Source organism: Lepidochelys kempii, chromosome 4, assembly GCF_965140285.1.
Source record: "Lepidochelys kempii isolate rLepKem1 chromosome 4, rLepKem1.hap1, whole genome shotgun sequence".
In the NCBI taxonomy this organism is placed as follows: domain Eukaryota; kingdom Metazoa; phylum Chordata; order Testudines; family Cheloniidae; genus Lepidochelys; species Lepidochelys kempii.
Genome location: NC_136383.1, coordinates 61,481,737 through 61,499,160, shown reverse-complemented (window position 1 = coordinate 61,499,160; position 17,424 = coordinate 61,481,737). Strand labels below are relative to the sequence as shown.

Below are 17,424 nucleotides of genomic sequence, written 5' to 3'. Positions count from 1 at the left end.
TTATGTGTCAAATAACACCCCTTCTTGGGACCTGGGTTTATTAACAAAGTTCCCAAGGAAACACAAGAACTCCTACCCAGTCCTCCTAGCTGGCTCACAACCCTTGGTGCAGGTTTCTTAGCCCTGTCCCTGCTGAAGGTCTCCTCTAGCAGACTTATTCTCCACACTCTATCCATCCTCACTGACTCCTTCTCTCTGCTGACATGCGCCCCCAAACCTGCTGCTGGGGAACTAGGGAGAGTCTCTCCCTGCTCTCTATCAAGCAGCAACTACCAGGACTTTCAACGTAAGTCTTTCTTTCTCTCCCCTCTGGCTCTCCATGGGGTTTTGTTTTATCCCCATCCCAGAAACCCTGATTTAGCCATATGACTTGCCTGCCACATGACTTTGAACATTTTCTCCATATGGAGAGGCAAGCTATGTGTGTTACAGGTGAGGCTGGACCCTTCTCCCCTTAAAGAGCCAGTCACCTTGTTACATTTCTTAAGGGCTCTGTGTTCATCATTATGCCAGGGGTTCTCAAGGTGTAAGCAAGAGAATGCTTTTACAGAAGCAAGTTGTTAGGGGAAAAAAACCCAACCACCAGCCCCCCCCAAAACACAAATATAGGGCTTGATTCTGAGAGAATGTCCACAACTTCCATTATCATCAGCGGGGGTGGGGGAGGGGGGAGTTTCCAAGCCTCTCCAACTCAGACTATTCAGTGTAATTACTATCTCAAATTACATAGAGGTTACTAGAGACTTCGGAATGAGAGAAAGAAATATTGTGGGAGAGTTTCTCTTAGCAGAGATCTGGTTACAGCTCCCCTATTTTGAAGTACAGCTGCCGTATGCCAGCTGTGTATGGTCCATAAGTGATCACGTGCCAGTTAAGAACTCATGGAGTGGAACTGCACCCGAAGTGCCTTTCCTTGTCCTCTACACAGAGGTAAGAGGGAAGTCAGCAAAGGAGCTAGATTGCTGGCTTCATTCCTGCTGACAGATCCTCCTTAAACTGGATGTGACAGGGCATACCTGGCCTTTGCAGTCACCTACCAGAGGCCCAGCAGTTCTACTGTACCCCACCCCAGAAAACAGAGAAGTGACAGGAAAGCAGCAGCGAAGGTGTGACCTCCAGGGCTATCTAGACAAGCCTCATGGAAGAAGCCAATAAGAGCCCAACAGGCTCAGATAAAAGGAGCTACAGGGCCTTAGCAGGTAAGTTCCTGGCAGGGATCAGCAGATTAAGGAGAGGTGTGCCTCTGTGCTCAAAGGAACTTGAGGGATAACCAGAGTTTGTTTCTGACTGCATTTCCTTAAGCTGGGTTTGCAAGGAGAGATGAATGCCCCCATTACACTGGGGCATTCCCAGTTAGTCCACTATGGCCAGATTCCTTTGTGTCACCTGAGTAGAACAAGAAGAGAAGAGAATTTGGCCCATAATTTTTAAACTTTCAAAACAGCAAGGGAATAACCGACCGGAAAATCAAAATTTTTCTTGACTGCTGGAAGCCAGGACAATATTTATTACTTCTTTAAAACATTTGATCCATGTGATCTAAAGTAAAGCCTGGGTGGGATTTATTGTTCAGAAGATGTATCTAAAAAAACCCCCATCACTCATTAAATCCTTAAAGCCTGAGAGTCTGTATATAAATAAAGACCTCCTACTATATATAGCTCTCTGCTCATCTAGTGGCTAGCCCACTAAAACTGAGCTCTTAACTACCAGACTAGCTACCAGACATTTTCCTTTAGCTCAAGTGATATGCACCTGTGTGACTGGAATCAAGCGTTCATGATATGATCCCCAATACCATTTTAAAGCTTTCTCCAATCACTGTGATGTTTCTATGTATGCAGTTTCTGGCTTTATTACACCATTTTTAGTAAACTGTGCTGCATTTTGGTATGTTTAAGCAAAGGTTTGGATGAGATACATAGCTGTTCTAGCAGATTGTTAGAGCTACAGTTTAACATGGAGGCTTGGGCTCTTTTTTTAAATACACATATTTTGCCAATATTTTGTGACATGTGTGTATTCAATCTGAGGTCAGAATAACACCTAAATGCACACAATTGGGAAAAATGCATCCAGAGACCTTGCATCAGGGACACATTAATAAGATTGCTCTAGAATTCAAGAGCACATAGTCAAATCCATTTAATTTACTGAATTTCATGATTTTTTTTCTCCAGATGGTGACCTTTTTTAAAAAAGACTGACACTATGTAAGAAACAGTTTGATTTTGGAAGTTCCATTAGTCAAGTAATTAAGTAAAATAAAACATCTTATGTGTAACAAATAAGTGAAACAAGGAAGCATCCCCACTGTTGGAACTGGAAGGGAATACAGGTAGTTATGCCATGAGCTAACTTCTTACTGTTGCTAATTCAATAAAAAGGGGCAAAAGCTTAAATGACACTGTCATTCAAGGGAGAGCGTAATAATCAATTCCTCCTCCTCACCTGTTTGAATTTAGCACGTCTGGTATTAAAGAAAGGTCAGTGTTTCTAATAAAGTGGAGAAAACTGTTCATGAATACTTCTTCCTTGAGTAAATATGATTTCTATAATGCTGCTAAAGGGCCTTATATTGAAGTTCCTCTCAGGCAAACTTCCACTGATATCAAGTGTTTTGGGAATCAAAGGATTGGGCCCAGTATTAATTAAACATATAAAACCTAATTCAAACCTATTATAAACAGGTGTAGACCTATTTAATTCAGTAGATTTACACTCAATAATACAAGAGCAAATTTATCCCAAAATATTCTGCAGAGGAAGTGTTCGTCATGTAAGTTAAAACTACCTGAGGAAACTACTAATTCATTTTTCCAAATGATATTTATGTCCTGATTTTCCCCAATACATTTTAAATGTCTTCAGAAATGCTAAACAGTGTCATTATGTGTTTGTTAGCAAAAATGTAAAAATAGAACAAATGGTGCCATAAAAATTAGATATTTTTTTTGTAGGAAAGAACCATAAATTTTAATTTGTAATGGTCATGGAATATTAATTTTAAAATTTATTAAGAAATGTTTACACTAAACAACATATATATTTCTTGTTTGATTTTCAGGCCTGCCTAGAAGGTAACTATTTTTATGCATAGACTGATTTACATACAGCTCTCCAATTGCATCTTGCAACGCTGTGTATCCATAGGAAACAAGGTCAAGTCCAAAGGGCATGACAGAGTAACGGATAATCTGAGAATGGAAAAATAGATCTTAGACACAATTTGAACTGTTTTGTAAATAACGAAGTAGAGTAAGATTATATATATATTGCTTTAAATGTAAAGAAGTACAAAAATAACAAGAGTATATAGAGTAGAGCCTCAATAATTTTCTCTGGTCACAGAGTCTGATTCCAAAATATTGAGGTATTGAACAAACATCATTCAAAATTTATTCATGTATTTTGTCAGCTAAATTCTGTATTGTTTAAAAATAGTGCAATAAGATTTTAATGGATAACATTTAGAGGGAAAAAATGCTCACCTCACTAGTCAAAGTGTGTCTTTGATGGGTCCAGGAGGACATCTCCCACACCCTAGGTAGTGGGAGGGGGAAATCTCAAGTGAGAGCAGCTGGGGAAGTACTACATTGTGGGGAGGGTGCTGCTTCTTTCTCATTCCCTCTCCCACACCAGGCTGTGGAGGAAAACGGGGAGGACCATGTCCTGTCTGCTCCTGTTGCCACTGAACAGCAGTAGGGGGTCAGGATAAGCCAGCTGATTGGCTCTCACCTGCTGGACTGGGGGAAGATTGTTTCTGCTTGCTGTTGGCAAGTAGCCAGTTTAGGCTCTTTTCCAGGCCCACTTTTGTGTAGAGAGTTGGATCTCACGATGCCAGGGTGAGGCTGATTGCCAAATTTTGTTTGGGGTCTGGAAGGGATTTTTGTTTTCCCACATGGAAAACTGTCAAACTGCTCTGTGGGTTTTATCACCTTCTATCCAGCATCTGGAAGGTTTACTTGGGGAATTTAAATTACATTCGTTGCAACTTTTGAATTGAGGTCTCTGTAACCCAATGGGCTGCTTGGGCATGAGCAACTTGGGCAACTGCATAGTGATGGGGTTGCCTCTATGTCTCATGCAGCATATGGCTCTCCTCATCTCTTCTACCTCTTCTGTGGGGGAGAGGAATGGGTTGCGACTCTGACTTCCAGCCAGGGTCTCCAGACAGGCCTGAGGGAATAAAGGGGGCATTGCTCCCATACCCACCCTCAGGTCTGTAGAACTCAAGGGCACTGATGCCAGGTGAAACCCACACAAGAGCAGCCCTGCTAGGTAGTTTGGGGAGGGGGTTCCACATTGGTCAATAATTTTAATAAGGTTGCAAGCCTCTGTATTTAACTATACTATGGCATATTGTTTCCGTTGTGTGTCTTTTACTGCTAACTCAATCCTCAATAAAAAGTTTCATTGTATTTGTAAGACAGTCTTCTAATAAAAAAAATTTGGATCCATTGAAAAACTTATATCCAGTATTACATTGACCCAAATCAGTATTTTCCTGCTACATTTACAGACCAATGGACAACCCTCTACAGCCCTCTACCTTCTGCCTCTGGCTGCGGCAATTGTTAGTAGCTATAAATCAAATTCTTATTAATGGGCATCTAATGTGATCTGAAAATTGTATCACTTACTCTGAAAGACCCTAATTATTGTCAGTTTCACTATGCTTCTGCTGAATTTGGCCAACTATCTCGCTAAGATCTTTATTCCATTGTGTAAAATCTTATTTTACCTACATTTGATCTAATAGTGATCTAATATATACCTAGGGTTCAGAATCCTTCATTCTAGTCAAAATATCAATCAATATGCTTTAGAATCTGTAGTTTTATGAGAATTTACTCTGATTTATTTTTCTGCATTTTTAATATAAATATCAGCTGAAAGGTCTACCAATTATTATCTTTGTAAATTATACATATTACTAAGCTGCAAAGCAAGATGTATGTCCTACACCAAATAACTTATTGAAGATTATTTAAATAAAACCAATAGTAAATATTTACAATTAAAAATAACACAGTACCTCATACTGACTAGAACATCTCCATCCCGAAATATAAATAGAAGAATATTTTCTTGAGTGACATCATGGAAGTTGGCATTCTTTTCATTTGCAAAGAACAAGTCTGGTTTCCACAGACATTTAAACATTGTAGGGTCCACTGTCAGTGTATCTGAACCCCTCCAGTCATTGGGCAATTTAAGTCTGGGGTCATTCCACTTTTGTCTTAGGAAGATGTTAACTCTGTAATCCTGATGAGAAGAATTTGCAAGTGTTTATTAATCTAGCCACAAAACAACAAAACAGAAACAAACAAACAAACATGCAGGCTCGAAAATGAAAAAAAGATCCATTTAGATTTTGTGGTTTTCCTATAATGGATATAGCTGATCATTCTTCAGCACACAAATTTTCTTGATTTTAAAGGAATTAGCTAAAAGATACATAAAGTTAGGTTACATAAATTCTTTGTTTCTCAAGATTAACCATGTTAAATTTAAATAATATGGGTCAAATTCTGCCCTCACTCACATCTGTGCAGCCCCAATGACACCAGTGGTGCCCCATGTGTCTAAATGAGGACAGAGTGTGGTCTTCTATTTCTACAGTATATATGTATTTCAGGCAGCAGGGTATCAGGCAGGGCCCAGGTGTATTTCACATTTACATCAACGACCTGGTAAGTGTCAACGGCAGCACATGCTCCAGTTGGTTAGATGGTATGTTAACAATATGGCATTACATTGTCAAAGAAGAAAACAGAGCAGAGAAGTAATACTAGATAAAACCCATAGAATAAACAACAAATGAAAGAAAAATGAAACATGTTTCTAAATTTTGGTGTCAGTCCACTGCTGCACTGGAGGAATATCATTGTTATACTCCTGGAGTAACTTAGAGCAGTCTCAGAGCTTGAAATAGCCCCTGAAGCTAGCTGACGATCACCCATTCCACCTTGCACATCACTGAACCACATGAGATAGCATAGGCACGATTAAAAATGGAATTTGGCCTGGACAGACCAATATTGAAGACCTTAGGCAAAAATTTCACAGAATCCAGCAGGAATTTTGTTTGAATATGGACTGTAGTAGAATCAGGCCCAGAGAGAGCCTAATTTTGCCTTCGGGAACTGAAGCAGCATGGGTCTGAAGGCACAATAGTATCCACATGCATTTCATCCTCAGTAGAGCTGTGTGCATGCAAGGGAACAATCTGATCCAGAATGTCAATTAGGATTTTCACCCTTATTGCTTGTTCATTTAGGTTTGAGATAGATGAATATTGTAAACCAAAAATGGGGGGAAAAGAGTTATCTTAATTTTTTTAAAGCAAAAAACCCTTATCTAGAGTAGCTCCTTGCCCTAGGTTTTGTAATACTGGTTGTGTTTTATGTGTGTCTATTAGAGAGTAAACATTCTGGGATAGGATCTGTCATGATATTCATTCCTTGTATAGCAGAGAACACTCTGCCACTGGTCTACAAATGATAATAAATTGTTATGGATGAATTGTCATTTAGTGGAGATATTCTTTGTACATTTTGATTTGTCATTGTGCCAAACCAATGATAAAAGATCATTTCTTGTACAAGTTAGTCTCTTTTCTCTTAATATAGTCTGGGCATTCTTCCAAAATATTGTATTTATGACTAAATGTAACTTTAAATAACAGAAAGTCATCAAAACTGGAAAAAACTGCAATATTAATTAAATTGAATTAATACAACATTATTATTAATAAGAATAATAAATATTAATTTATTAAGTAAAAAGATGGACATACTTTTGGAAAAGTTGTAATTAATATTAGAGATGTATGGCTTTTTGACAGTCTGTTCTTGGAGAAAATGATATATGACCTTATTTTCATTTACGTTAAAGCCCACTTTATACCACTCTGGAAGTGTAAAGGGCCTTACATAGTGGGAGTTAATGTAGGCCCCTTTGTATTGCCACATGGTGTAAAGAAGCCTAAACATACATGAGAACTCAGGCTATTCTCTATATCTCCAAATGTATCTTTTCAATTACATGTATAATTATGGCTCTGTTTGCTCTTTGTGTTGCTGAAATTCCCATCCCACATGGACTTATTTCCCAGTGGAAATTACTTAATTGTTTTGAAACCACTTGTGATTAATACAACTCATTGTTTATTCTCACTTGCATGCCATTATTGATTATACTGAAAATGGAGCTCCTCCAAAAATCTACTTTTCAAATTACCACCAAAAAACAGCTGGTAAAAGCCAAGTGTTCAAACACAGCATCTAACTCACCGATTAATAAATAAGTTTCCTTGTTCACCCTTTAGTCCTGAGCCTTCTGTCTTTGCACACACAAAACATCAAGGTCTTGATCCTTAAGTGTATGTTTGTCTCCACTGCATAGTTAACCCAGGCTCTTACCCAAGCTCCGCTGCTGTCCACACATAAAAACCTCTGAGCGAGGTTTGAAGGTGCCTTAAGTGTGGGCTACCTCACACAGGCTGAGGGTATAGGTTAGAGCCCGGGCTCTGCTTTAGCTTGGGCTGGAGCCTGCCCACTTGCAGTGAGGATCCAGGCCAAAAAAAAAAAAATCAATCACACAAGTGCTGACAAGTCCTCCAGTGCCCTTTTCAAAATTCCCCCCAAAGTACAAACAAATTCTCCCACAATTGAGATAATTGACTGGAAAAGCGTCCTACTGCCTCTCTGCACAAAAGAAGTTGGGATATACCCCGGACATACACAGGAGAGTGCAGAAACAGTTAGGACACTGTAACATGGGTATGGCTTTGCTGTGGAGATGCTCTCACCCAGGCTAGGCTAACCCAGGTGGTCAAAATCAAGTGCCAATCAGCTGGGTCAACTATGTAGAGCAGGCATAGCCTACATGACATCTGAACAGGCAAATCCTTGTTCCCCTATAGACCTCTACTAAAGTTAATAGGGGTCAGCAAAATGCATTCACAAAGAACTGGTTGCAGGATTTTGGCCCAACTACAACAGGAGTCATACATGCAATTATTATTTTATGGCACAAAGCACATAGATAAAGGAATTTATCTGCTCTGAGTTAACAGCCTAAGGCTTCAATTCTGAATTTTGTGCTCTGTGAATAGCCCCCTAGGGCACAGCCCGGCAGGGTAATCTGCTGGTGGGCTGTGGGACAGTTTGTTTACACTGACCATCCGTAGGCACGGCTGCCTGCATCTCCCGGTGGCCACAGTTTGCCTTTCCTGGCCAACGGGAGCTGCAGGAACTGGCACGGGTCATAGGGATGTGCTAGCTGCCACTTCCTGCATCTCCCATTGGCCAGGAACGGTGAACTGCGGCCACTGGGAGCTGCAGGGGCCCGTGTCTGTAGACGGTCAATGTAAACAAACGGTCTCGCGGCCCGCCAGAGGATTACCCTGATGGGCTGCATGTGGCCCGTAGGCCACAGATTGCCCACCACTGCCCTAGGGTATGCCTTCACTATACTAAAACACCTGTGGCTGCCCAGGTCAGCAGACTCAGACTCACAGAACTTGGGCTACAGGGCTATAAAACTTCTGTGCAGATGTTTGGGCTCAGGTTAGAGCTCAGGCTCGGTCACCCTCTCCTCTCCCAGGAGCCCGAGTCAGCTGACACAGGCCAGCTACAGTGCAGACATAACCATACAGTCAGTGGGACTATTCACAGTGCAGAAACTGAAGTATGTGTAAGTCACTGCAGTATCAGGACTGAACAATTACATACACAGAAGACAGGATGCACTGGCAAAATCCCAGTTATGGATATCAGAAGGGTTGTTTTCTTCATAATTATCATAACTCATTTCTTATAGGCATCAACAGAACAGTGAATTCTTAGGAGGGATTTTAAGTGCTTGATCCTGCTCCCATTCAAGTCACTGGAAAAATGTCCATTAACTTTAATGGGGCACGATCAAGATCTAACTGAGTAGAAGGTATTGGCATGATGAGTCACACCATGTCAATGGGCAGTGTAGAAAATGCATGGATCCAGGAGCTGGAGGAGCAACAGAGTTGTTCATGGTACAAGACCAGACCTGATTTAAGCCCTGATATAGTGCTTTCATTTTAGTAGAATATGAATTAGTATCTGGTTGCATTTCTATTATAAATCTATTTTGGGAAGAGTTTATATCATCATTAATTTGCGGGGTGAAGTTTAACCCTGAGATATTCACACTATATTTAGATTCTATAGATGGTAGGTAAGAAAGGGGGTTGCACGAGACACATTTTGCCATCTTTAAGTTAGAGTAGGGTAAAAAATCTTATATTTTTGCTGTTTCCATTATTTATTAATAATAAAATAATATTATTATTTATTATATTTAGTCCTCTCGTCTTTGTAATGGAAGAGAATTTTTGCTGCTCATCAGCATTAGAGCTAGGATTGCCAAAACAATGTCATGGAAATGTTCTCCATTTTTTTCTTCGCATTTTGTACCCCTATGAAAAATTAAGCATGAGGAAAGTTTTTTGCAGTCTGAATGAGAGAGGATATACTTCTATGAAATGTAACCTGCTGAATAGTGGGCATGTGGCCAGACCAGTTCATAGGGTGTGACAGATAAGACAGCCAATATTGCTTTCCTTGCTACAAAATATCATCTACTAGATAATAGGAAAGTTTGGGATATTTTTATATTAACTGCAATGTTAATTAGGAAAGAAAGCAACATCATTATTTCTGATATAAATTAAGATAAATAAATAAATTAAAAGAAAACAGATTTGAGCTTTCCCTGAAGCATGTGAAAATTCAAAAAATCCCTTTTGTTCAAACTTTTGAATGGGAAGAAGAGGAGGAGGTTTTCCATTTACTTCAGTGGGGCCAGTTTTTCACCCTAAGTAAAGGCCTTGAGTATGGTACTCTGGAATTCTAGGGGTGAATATATAACAAATTCCAAACATTGTATAGTTAGTCGTCTCAACCTCTCCACCCCGCCCTCACAATCCCTGGGAGGATATGGCTGGTGTATGTCAGGAAAGCTCAACCATATCCTTCACCTACAGCTTAATTAAGGCAATCCAGGGTCATAGGCACACCATGATATGCCTCCCTCCCACCCACCCACCAGAGTGGCAGCGGAAGGGGGCTCCTCCTTCTTTCAAGGAGAAAAGGACCTCTTTCCCCTGGAGAGTAGGAGAGGCAGTGACAGGCAGTCCCCTTTGCTCCCTGGCCAGTCAGGGTCAGTAGAGGAGAATCCAGTGCTTTCCATAATAGCTAGAGTATATCTGCTTGGATAGGTGGGCTGAGCTAGGCCCACTGCACTCTTCTTCTCCTGACATTCAAAGAGTCTTTTTCTGGGATGTTGCTGGAGGGATCCCCCAGAGCTTTAGAGAGTACCTTGGAGTTAACAGCCCACTGAAATTTGAAATGGAAGGGGTAGTTCCTCCCATTCCAAGCAACTGTTTCAGGCTGTCTGCAGACTCAGGCAGACATCACTGCATTGGTTACACTCAGGACACTGTTTAAAGCTTTTCTTTTTAACCTTGAGGACTAGAAACTTTCTAGCTCACTCTTCTTTTAAATTAATGCAGAAAGTGCTGTAATCAGATGACTGCAAAGCAGGGGGCCTAGGCATGAGCCTATACTTTCCAGGCCTTAATCCAGCCCTGCCCTCACCTTTCCTCACCCTAACCCTGATACCTCATTTTTGGTGTCAAGTTCTTAAGTGTACCTGTAGAGGCTGGACCCACAAGAAAACCTCAGTTGAATAATCAAACTAGATAAATATACTTCAAGCCAAGCAATTTTCATATAACCATACATGATTTTTGTGCACAAATTGGTTGCAAGGCTTTTTTATTTTTTATTTTTTGCAGGCACATCCATTACATCAATGTTTTGTTACCATTTGGTCCTTGGAGAATCATAAAGAAACCTCTGTAAAAGTCACTTTTTAAAGTGTTCAATAAATTTTAGAAACATGAAAGGACCATCTGGCCTAATATACCTGACACGTTAAACATTTATCTCACTCTTACCTTCCTGCTTTTTTCACATTTATCCCTCAATCTTCTTTTCCCCAAAAATAAACCTAAGGTTGTTTTGAGCACACTTACATTCTTTGTTTCAATTACACTTTCCTATAATACAATGCATATATTTATTATCGTTTGCAATAAAACCCATCCAAGTTCCCTACTTACTCCTTACTAAACAAACAAAAAAAGTTTATGTCCAGAATCTTCAAATATAGGTGCCTAAAGTCAGGTCTTACTGCCATGACCCTGCAAACACTTACACACATGCTCAACTTTAAGCACTTAAGCAATCCCACTGAAATTGTCTTAAGACAGCATTTATGTATGTCCTTAATTTTAAGCACATGCTTAAGTTCCATTGACATCAAAACGGGCTTTTACTATTATTATTTAACATTTATATTGTAGTCCATGTGCTTACATATTGTTCTTAACAGGGAAGTTTTCCTAAATCAGAGTCTGAAGTAAATGGACTGATTTTCAAAACTGCTGAGCTCCCAAGGGAGCTGGTGGGTGCTCAGCACCTTTGAAAAACCACATAACTAAGGACTTGATCCAAAGCCCACTGAAGTCAATGGAAAGATTCCCAGTGACTTCAAAGGGCTTCGGAACAGATCCTTGTTTAGTTAGATGTTTGAATATGGATTGAGGAGCCTAACTTTTGGCACATATTTAAGAATCGTGGCTTTAGATAGTGGAACCGTGGTTAATATGCAGTGAGGATTTAATAAAGGAAAACTCTTGCCTGACAAACTTGATTGCTTTTTTTTTTTTGAAAGAGCCACAAAACTGGATGTAAGGAAAATAGTAGATATATGACAGGGTATATAGGCCTTAATAAAGTACTTGATACTGTGTCTCCTAAAATGTATACTCAAATCAACTCCTGATGAATGACTAAGCTAATAATAACTGAAAATAGCAGGACTGAGTTGGGGGAGGAATCCAGTGGATTACCACAGGTATTTGTGTTACATCCAGTTTGTTTAAATGAAATCTTCCTGAGTGATACAGGAGAGGAAATAATGTCATACTCATGAAATTCACAGATGAAATTGCAATCCTGTAGGAAATTGGGAGGAGTTTCAAACATCAATGAGGACAGAGATATAATATAAAAAGGACTTAAAGGGATTTAAAAAATGAGCAAAACACACAAATTAGATTCATCTTGAAAAAAGCATGTTAATATCTCTGGGGAGAAATAATCCAAAAGAAGATATTCAGTGTGAGGGAAAAACCTGAAAAGCAGTAACACAGAGAGAGTGAGTTAATAATGCAATATGGCAACAAGAGAAGCAAATGCAATATAGGATGCGCACACACGGTGTGATGAATGTAGGTTATTGGTATTTGACCTGATACCAAATAGTTGGCCTGGGCATTTGCTGACTACTGAATATGAATCCAAACAGTGGGATGGGGCAGGGGAGGGAGCATAAAATTGGAACAGACTATGATAAATGGAAAAGTTTTAAATTTAGACTCTCCCTTCTTAAACCAAATTCCAAATTTTTCAAACTTAAATGCAAGTCTTTCACACTACTTCTGCTAATGTCATTGGGTCCAACGAGGACTAAGCTATTGAATATTCCTCAACTTTTATGTCCATAAGAGAATGCTTCTCACGCTGGCACTCAGAAAAACTACAACAGTCACAAAATGACTTACTGTAGTAGGGAGTTCCCAATCATTACCATCTGTCTTTTATCAATACTCAATTTACTTTCGCTCATCCTGGGTAACAAACATGGGTATACGTGTGATCAACTGTGCATTGATATTGCATTTCTTTACCTTCCTCCACTGTGCTTACTCATATCTTCAGGTGCCTGGAAAATTAAGAATTTGTACACTACACAGCCTTCTGCTCTTGGCATGATCACCTTTCTATGCGTCTCATTTATGGGCCAAACATTCACCTTAAGATTGCATAAGTGACAAAACTGTGTCTCAGGGAGGTCACTGACCTCACACTAATACACATTCTCCTGCTGAGCTGAATATCTTAAGCAAGGAAGACCCACATTTCACACTTCTCAGAAGCCACTAGACTCCTTTTCATTTTTTAGGCCTTGAATCCATCAGACAATAAAACCTCTCACAATTTATGAGCAACAAGATACAATCCTCTTTGTGGATAAGTAGATTTAATTTAGTTTAACTTAGTACGAAATTTTGTATGCAAATATTCAAATTTCACACTTACCATCGTTGTCTCTTGGATTGATCCAAAGCTGTTAATGAAAATGTTGACTGTTACATCGACTGGAATTCCTAAAGAAAAAAAACAGAAAATGCACAGTGTAAGATTTAGGGCCTGATTCTCTTGTGAGCTACTGACCATTTATATCATTCTGGGTCCTTAAATTGAATTACCCCCACTTTAGGGCCTCTTTTAAATGCACTTAACACTGCTCTGGCACTGAAATATAGACAAGAATCAGGCCATCAGTATCTTTTAATCTTCTAATATACATTTGCTAGATTAAAGATATGGTGTCCAATCCTGCTCCCATTAAAATGAAAATTATGACAATTATTTTCATTCTGGTGATAACAAACTAGAAAAATTCCTCAGCCCACATCTCTAAGCTTAAAATACTACATGAATAGTAAATTGGAATCTTTTGCAAATTTTTTACAAATGTAATGCTTTTGTGTTATCACTAACCTCACAATCTAGTACCAGCCCCTGTATATAGTGTAATGGATACAGACAACATATGTACAGAGGAAAGACATACACTTTCGGCTCTCTTCACTGATTTGTGACTTATACTGACATATTTGCTTAGATTTTCCAGACCGGATGTTCTTTCTGCAAGTCTGGTGTGAGTGTGTAAAGGGATTGGTGGTTGTGGTGGGGTATAAAAATGGCCCTTTGCAGCTTCTTCATCTGAAGGTTGTTCTTATATACTCTTCCGTGAAGAGTACAACTTGACATGATGGGGCAGCTTGTGTTTTCAATGACCCTGAGAGCTATGCTGGTGGGAGTTTTAATTCCTGGTGGGGTCACTCAAGATGGATGGTCAAAGGGTAGAGAGGGATGAAAAGCAGTCCTTTGGTCCTCCAGGTTGGGGGCTGAGTAATAGGCCGACACAACAAGGTAGCCTTTCCAGCAACCTGGACAGGGACGGCGGAATCTTGTTTGTGTCCTAAATAAGGTCTGACAGCATGGGAAACATTCAGATTCAGAATCGAATATACACCTTATTTAATTAATATTGTCATAAATATAAAGGGAAGGGTAACCACCTTTCTCTATACAGAACTGTAAAATCCCTCCTGGCCAGAGACAAAACCCTTTTACCTGTAAAGGGTTAAGAAGCTAAGATAACCTCGCTGGCACCTGACCAAAATGACCAATGAGGAGATAAGATACTTTCAAAGCTGGAGGGGGGGGGGGGGGAAACAAAGGGTCTGTCTGTCTGTGTGATGCTTTTGCCGGGAACAGATCAGGAATGCTCTTCAGAACTTCTGTTAAGTTAGTAAGTAATCTAGCTAGAAATGCATTAGATTTCCTTTTGTTAAATGGCTGGTAAAATAGGTTGTGCTGAATGGAATTCCTGTTTTTGTGTCTTTTTGTAACTTAAGGTTTTGCCTAGAGGGATTCTCTATGTTTTGAATCTGATTACCCTGTAAGGTATTTACCATCCTGATTTTACAGAGGTGATTCTTTTACATTGTCTTTAATTAAAATTCTTCTTTTAAGATCCTGATTGCTTTTTCATTGTTCTTAAGGTCCAAGGGTTTGGGTCTGTGTTCACCTATGCAAATTGGTGAGGATTTTTATCAAGCCTTCCCCAGGAAAGGGGGTGTAGGGCTTGAGGGGATATTTTGAGGGAAGAGTCTCCAAGTGGGCTCTTTCCCTGTTCTTTGTTTAACACGCTTGGTGGTGGCAGCATAGGGTTCAAGGACAAGGCAAAGTTTGTATCTTGAGGAAGTTTTTAACCTAAGCTGGTAAGAATAAGCTTAGGGGGTCTTTCATGCAGGTCCCCACATCTATACCCTAGAGTTCAGAGTGGGGAAGGAACCTTGACAAATATTATTCCAATTTATGCTGCTAAGACTGACTCGTGAAAGTGTAGATTCTGCCTTATGTGCAGGCTTGATACTATGCCATGCTGAGCCCCTCCTGCAAGTGGCTGAGTACCCTCAACTCCAAACACCTTCACTGCCATTGAGGGTGCTCAGTACCTTGCAGATTTAGGCCAGGTCTATGTGCAAGCCAAGTAAATCAGTCACGCTTGAGAAATATTTTAACGTGGGCAAATCACTTGTCAGAAGATATTCTTCTTCCCACATCGCCTCCTTCTGAATTGATGTAACATTTCTCCTCTTTCTTCTTCAGTCCTGATTCTTTCTGGACTGCTGGCAATGGGAGTGTGTGTGAGAGAAGGAATCAAATATTGGCAATAAGATTTTAGGCTATATGCCTACTACCTATTGCTGAATATCAAGTAGCCTATTAGGTGGACATGCGACCCCTGTGACAATGCCTACTGTTGAAAATAATTGAGTAAGCTTCCATAGTGAACAAAAAGGGGTGAGGTTTCTTCTGAGGTAAGTATCTTCTGTAGTATCTGGCTGGTGAATCTTGCCCATATGCTCAGGGTTTAGCTGATCGCCATATTTGGGGTCGGGAAGGAATTTTCCTCCAGGGCAGATTGGAAGAGGCCCTGGAGGTTTTTTGCCAGGTTTTAGCATGGGGCACGGGTCACTTGCTGGAGGATTCTCTGCTCCTTGAAGTCTTTAAACCACGATTTGAGGACTTCAATAGCTCAGACATAGGTGAGAGGTTTTTCGCAGGAGCGGGTGGGTGAAATTCTGTGGCCTGCGTTGTGCAGGAAGTCAGACTAGATGATCATAATGTTCCCTTCTGACCTTAGTTTCTATGAATCTACAGTATTTGAGGTTGGGGGGCAGGGTTAATATGTTTATAAAGTGAGTTGAGTAGATATATCTGAAGAACTGTTTCCCATGGGAAAGAGGAAAAGTCTTTACCTTGAGGACAAGGTGGTAATGGCATATCTGTAGCACTCTCCTCAAAAGCACAATCAAGATTATAGCTTTCCAGAATAGTTTTCTTCGTACTATGTATTTGTGTGTTAAAATTATATACCTACACAAACATATTTATATGTGATTTTTAATGTGGCAAAAGCCACACTCACAAGCTGCAGTTCAAGTAGTGTAATAAAAATTGTTTTTTTTTAGAAAGAATCTCATTCCTGGAAAACTTAAGATGCAGCTGTGAGAGTTATCACATATTATTTAGAGGATATATACTCCTGTCATTATTATAATAGCACAGAAGTGATAGCTGCTAAGGGCATGTACTTAAGCATACGAACCACATTAATTTCCAAAATGCAGCAATAGGACTTAGCACAGATTTAAGGGAATTATAAATTCTGTGTGCTTTAGAAATACTAACACTATAGGGCCTAAATTCTGTAGTATTTTCGTGATCATTGACAAGAACCTGTTTAAAAGAAATTAAGTAAAACTGTTTAATGTTTTAAAAATACACTGCCTTGAAAACAGTATTCAAATACTAAATAAAACCATTTTAAAACCATATAATTTAATTTTAAAAAGCTATTAATTAAAAAAAATCCCTAAAAATACTCCATGTGTTAGCAGCATGAAATATTCATATGCTATCTATCCATTGGCTAAAAAAGGGTAAATATCTTTCAGCTGTTTCCCCACCCCTTTTTCAGAAATGTAATCCTATATCTTTCCAGAAATCTAGTTTCCACAGATTCTGTGCGGAAATGTTAATAACTTGAAAAGGTAGAAAATGTCTTTTAAATGTGACAAACCTTTGAAATTTGGTCTTATCCTGGGATCATAAGTGAGCAACAGCCTATTCAAGATATTGCTGGTAGAATTAACAGGTACTCTTGCAAGATCTTCAGCTGACTGCTCGCTGTGAAAAAGTGCACTGGTTATTATTTAAGATAGCAGGTACTGTAACTTTGAACTTCCTGAGTCATTTTAAAATGCCATTCAAACTATCCAAAAGGCATCAGACATATAAAGGTCCCCCAAGTTTACCCCTTACAGTTAACTTCTATAGTATTTAATCTTCCTTTACCTAGCTTACTCTAATACACTGTAGTACTGACATTTCAATATTTTCTTCATAATGTTATAAAACGAATGAAAACTCTAATAGCTTCTGATTGTAAACTAAATAAAAAACTAAAAACATCAAATAAGCAAAAATGCACTAATGACTTTTATATCAGTGATGCTTTAATTTCTTCATTAGTAGAAGCAGCCTAAAGGACTAATTTTAGTGACTGTCAAATTAGAAAAACAAATTGACAAGCAATTTTAGATGCCAAAACATTCAGAAGTTTTTGGCAGTCCATTGCTTTCATGTGACAGACCCAGATATCCCACAA

At 39.3% G+C, this 17,424-nt stretch overlaps 1 protein-coding gene and 1 long non-coding RNA gene across 5 annotated transcripts in view; one reads left to right on the top strand and one right to left on the bottom strand.

Annotated features, from left to right (window-relative positions):
- Positions 1–17,424, top strand: part of LOC140910482 (uncharacterized) — a 126,197-nt gene that overhangs the window by 59,135 nt on the left and 49,638 nt on the right. The gene's annotated exons all lie outside the window — the stretch shown is intronic.
- Positions 1–17,424, bottom strand: part of GLRB (glycine receptor beta) — a 77,183-nt gene that overhangs the window by 39,992 nt on the left and 19,767 nt on the right. For all 4 annotated transcript variants that reach the window (XR_012158604.2, XM_073341455.2, XM_073341458.2 and 1 more), the window contains exons 3-6: positions 16,837–16,943; positions 13,215–13,282; positions 5,039–5,268; positions 3,115–3,197 (exon numbers count right to left, since the gene is read on the bottom strand). Coding sequence is in view for 3 of the 4 variants with exons in the window: in XM_073341455.2 (XP_073197556.1) it covers positions 3,115–3,197; positions 5,039–5,268; positions 13,215–13,282; positions 16,837–16,943 (488 nt within the window). In the remaining variant the exon portion in view is untranslated. The remainder of the gene's footprint in view (positions 1–3,114; positions 3,198–5,038; positions 5,269–13,214; positions 13,283–16,836; positions 16,944–17,424) is intronic.